We start from the raw sequence: 4,068 nt of genomic DNA, 5'->3' as shown, positions 1-4,068 counted from the left end.
GAGGCCGCTTGGGAGGGGAGAACGGCAAAGGCCTCACCCAGTCCCAACCCAGGGAGGTGCCTGGCTAAGACAGGAGACTGGGGAGCAGCCAACCCCATCCCAGCCCAGCGCCACCTCAGACCCTGCTGCCGCGGGATGCCGAGCACTGGGCAGTGCCACACGCCTGTTTGGCCAAGGCTCGGGGCCTGGCGCCTCGGGGCCAAAGGACAAGGTGCTGCGTGCCTGGCCCCACGTCTCCATCAGATACGGCTGCGATAAGGCAGGGAAGGGCCATGGAGGGCCCGGGCTGGGCCACGGTGCCACCACCACTGCAAATATTTGTTTTGGCCCCACATAGGATGTGGTCTCCCAGGAAGGTTTCTCCCTGTGGTAGCCAGCTCTGAGCTGGGGCTGCCAGCCCACATCCATGTCTCTGGAGAAGTGGTTCTTGTGCCCTTGCAAACCCTTTGGCTAGCAGCCCCTGGGGCACAGGAGCCCCCTGCAGAGCCTGTGCAGCCTGTGCTGCATCCTTGCAGGAGTGGGGATGCAGATATGCTCCCCAGACAGGGCTGGAGTCCCCCACACAGGCAGGGCTGCACCCTGACATTTACCTCGTGGCATCTGGAGCTGCCTGTAATTTTTCAGGTGCTGACACCCTAAATTGCTGCTCTTGGGCATTCATGGGAGGCAGCTGAAGCCAGGCTGAGCAGGAGCAGCAGCACTCAGCCCAGGATTTGGCTGGTCATCCAGAGCCTGCTGCTCTGCTCCACCCTCAGCTCTCCAGGTAATCCCCTCTGCTGCGTGTGCCAGGACTTGGGAGACTGCATGGTCCTGGCCCACATGTTGGTGAGCCCAGAGCCTCCACACTGCCCCAGTGTGGGTCTCCCCAGGTGCTCACTGGGGTGACAGTGTGTCCCACAGTCCAGCCAGAAGCCTAGGACTGTGCAGTGCACAGGTCCTGTCCCAGGACAGTGCAAGGCATGGTTGGGCTGGGCATCTCCACACTCCTGTCCCCCTCAGCTGTCCCTGGCACCTCACAGGGCACTGCCAAGGCATGGAGGGGCTGTGGGTGCACGGTGTCCTGCTGCTCTGCCTGCTGCTGTCCTGCCCTGTGGGGAGCCAGACTGGACCCAGTCCCGACCAGCAGTGGTGGACAGATGATGAAGAGGCCCCAGCCCGGCACCAAGCTGCCAGGTGAGGGGACCCCAGGGCCAGGGCACTGCAAAATGGGGGCCAAGGCAGCCTTGGTGCCGCAGAGGGCCCCCGCCCCCTCCGTAGCTCCCTGTTGGGCTTTGCTTTCTGCCTTGCCAGGGCCACACGGGAGCAGAAGGCTGATGGTGCCCAGGAGGGGCTGCCCCCCCGGCCCCGCTGTGTCCGCTGCTGCCCCCCGCCCGACCAGTACCAGCCTCTGCCTCAGATCAACATGACCATCCTGAAAGGTGAGGGCTAGTGGGACCCCACTCTGTGTGCCAGAATCTGTTGCCCTACAACTGGGTTCCCAGTGCCAGCTCTTGCACAGACTGGGAGCAAGAACCTGAGGTGGTACCTGTGGTCCAGTGCCCTGCATGAGCAGAGGGCAAGAGCCACGCCAGGGTATGAGCAGCCACTGCTCTGGTGGCCTCTGGGCAGCAGCATCAGGGGAGGGGGGTAGGGGCAGGGCAGGACTGGGACATGCCTGCTCCCTCCATCCTTCTCTGTAAGGCAGACAGGCTTTCAGGGTGTGGGTTCAGTACTGGCCCCCACCTGACAGTCCAGCTCTCCCTCCTGCTCTGCCCAGGGGAGAAGGGGGACCGTGGCGAGCGTGGCATCCAGGGCAAGTTTGGCAAGACGGGGGTGGCCGGCAGCAGGGGCCACGCAGGGCCCAAGGGACAGAAGGGCAGCATGGGCGCCCCGGGGGAGCGCTGCAAGAGCCACTATGCCGCCTTCTCGGTGGGCCGCAAGAAACCCCTGCACAGCAATGACTACTACCAGACCCTCATCTTCGACACGGAGTTTGTCAACCTCTACAGCCACTTCAACATGTTCACGGGCAAGTTTTACTGCTATGTCCCTGGGATCTACTACTTCAGCCTCAATGTGCACACCTGGAACCAGAAGGAGACCTACCTGCACATCATGCACAACGGGGCAGAGGTAGTGATCCTCTACGCCCAGGTGAGTGACCGCAGCATCATGCAGAGCCAGAGCGTCATGCTGGAGCTGCGGGAGCAGGACGAGGTCTGGGTGCGGCTCTACAAGGGCGAGCGTGAGAACGCCGTCTTCAGCGATGAGTATGACACTTACATCACCTTCAGTGGCCACCTCATCAAGTACAGTGGAGACCCCTGAACACTAGCCCCCCCCAGCTCCTTCTGCACCAGACCGGGTGGCCAAGGAGCCCCTGTGCCCTCTCATCCTGGGCAAGCCACCCCCATTATGCTGTTAGCCACCCACCCTTCTGCTACTACGCTCAGCACCTGCCTCAATGTGTGAATTCCCCCACTCCAGCTTCTTGAGACCGATCAGAAGCACCTGGAGGAGCTGGAGCCATTTCCAGCCTCTGCCACATTTGTGACTGGGAAGCAGCTGCTCACCTGGGGTGGGCAGGGAGCCCCTCCCACCTGCTCCATAGCCGGGTTTGCTGGGCAGAGCCCACTGTGGCACTGGCTGAGCTGGCACCAGGGGAACAGCATGACTGCTGGTGCCCTGGTGCAAGCCAGCGCAGACACGTGCACTGTGTTCCTCCTCCATGCACCATGCTGTGTTCCCTGCCTCAAATGGGCAGAAGGTGCTCAGCACCATCAGGAAAAGCAATGAACCACTAAGGGCCCCCTTTCCTTCTGCAGAGCTGGGGGCCTGTGGGGTGGGCATCGCAGCATGGGGCTGGGTACCCTTGGTGGGAATGGATTGCGTCAGTTCCCTCTGCAGGTCCCGTCACTGCTTGCCACAGCCTCTGCTAGGGAGGGGCTGGCTCCCCACCGGCAGCCCTGACAGAACCTTTGGCCTCAGCCACTTCCTCTTCCGTTAGATTATCTGATGGCCAGGCTTCTTGTTTGTGTAGATGCCGCAGCAGTGTGGGGCAGCATTCTGACCTCCCTGTACAGCTCATGCTACATTAAACACCCCACGTTTCCAGCCTTGCTCACATCCTCAGTGTCCTCTTGCTTTGTGTGTATGGAGGCTCCAAAGGGCTCACGACAGATTTCTGCTTCTGGAGTGCTGGGGCTTCCTGAGAGCTGTGGGCTGGTACGGTGCTGTCGGGCTGGGAGTGGAGAGGGAAGGGCAGACTGTCCCTAGAGAGACAGGGATCCTGTGCTGGGTCTGCACGGGATCGGCTGTGTCCTGAGGGCTGGCAGCTGAGCACAGTGACAGAACTGTCAGCCTGGGAACAAGGCAGGCTGGGGAGGGTTGCCAAGAGTCCAGGTCATCCGGCCACAGAGAGGAGACAGGTCTGAGGTGAAGCTGGGAGTCAGGGTCTGGAAGGGCAGGTCCATGGCTGGGCTGATCAGGGCTGCAGCTGGAGACCAGCACCTCAAGCACATCAGAGAGAGGAGTGGGGGCTCAGGCTGAACTCAAATAGAGCCCTGGCACCATGGGTGGGGAGGTGGGGGATGGAGGATGTCCAGGTGAGGCTGGTCAGGGCATCCACTGCTGTGCCTGTGTGGTGTGGGCAGCAGGGCCCCAGCCCAGTCCCATGGCAGGGCCAAAGTCTCGTGGCAGCACCAGCCCCTCAGGACCAGCTACCATCGCCATCCCAGTCTGCACAGCAGGGTCTGCTATGGGACACAGTTTGCATCCCAGCACACAGATCCTATCCTGGGACACATGTTCTATCTCAGGACACACAGCCCAGTCCCAGTACAGGTGTCTCATCCTGGGAGACACATCCCCATCCTGGGACACATGGCCCCTCATCCCAGCACACTCGTGCCATCCCAGGTCGCATGTCCCATCCCAGAACATAAAGTCCACCCAGAGACATGTGGTTCCATCCCAGGTCATGTATCCCATCCCAGGACACACGTCCTATCCCAGCATACATGTCCCATCGCGGGAGACACGTCCCCACCCCAGGACTCACGCCCCTACTCCAGGACCCGCGGTGCATCC

The 4,068-nt window shown here is 61.8% G+C and overlaps 2 protein-coding genes across 2 annotated transcripts in view; both read left to right on the top strand.

The window, feature by feature from the left end:
• The window catches only part of C1QTNF1 (C1q and TNF related 1), a 4,918-nt gene extending 1,813 nt beyond the window's left edge, over positions 1–3,105 (top strand). Inside the window, exons 2-5 of the mRNA XM_018073409.2 lie at positions 625–763; positions 1,020–1,173; positions 1,291–1,418; positions 1,757–3,105. Coding sequence (XP_017928898.1) covers positions 1,034–1,173; positions 1,291–1,418; positions 1,757–2,307 — 819 coding nt within the window. The 5' untranslated portion in view covers positions 625–763; positions 1,020–1,033 and the 3' untranslated portion in view covers positions 2,308–3,105. The remainder of the gene's footprint in view (positions 1–624; positions 764–1,019; positions 1,174–1,290; positions 1,419–1,756) is intronic.
• A 471-nt stretch (positions 3,106–3,576) lies between these two features.
• Positions 3,577–4,068, top strand: part of ENGASE (endo-beta-N-acetylglucosaminidase) — a 5,223-nt gene continuing 4,731 nt past the window's right edge. Inside the window, exon 1 of the mRNA XM_029960123.1 lies at positions 3,577–3,584. Coding sequence (XP_029815983.1) covers positions 3,577–3,584 — 8 coding nt within the window. The remainder of the gene's footprint in view (positions 3,585–4,068) is intronic.

Source organism: Manacus vitellinus, unplaced genomic scaffold (assembly GCF_001715985.3).
Source record: "Manacus vitellinus isolate BGI_N305 unplaced genomic scaffold, ASM171598v3 scaffold_24_pilon, whole genome shotgun sequence".
NCBI lineage: Eukaryota > Metazoa > Chordata > Aves > Passeriformes > Pipridae > Manacus > Manacus vitellinus.
The sequence above is the reverse complement of the archived record's forward strand: the minus strand, read 5'-3'. Positions and strand labels throughout refer to the sequence as shown.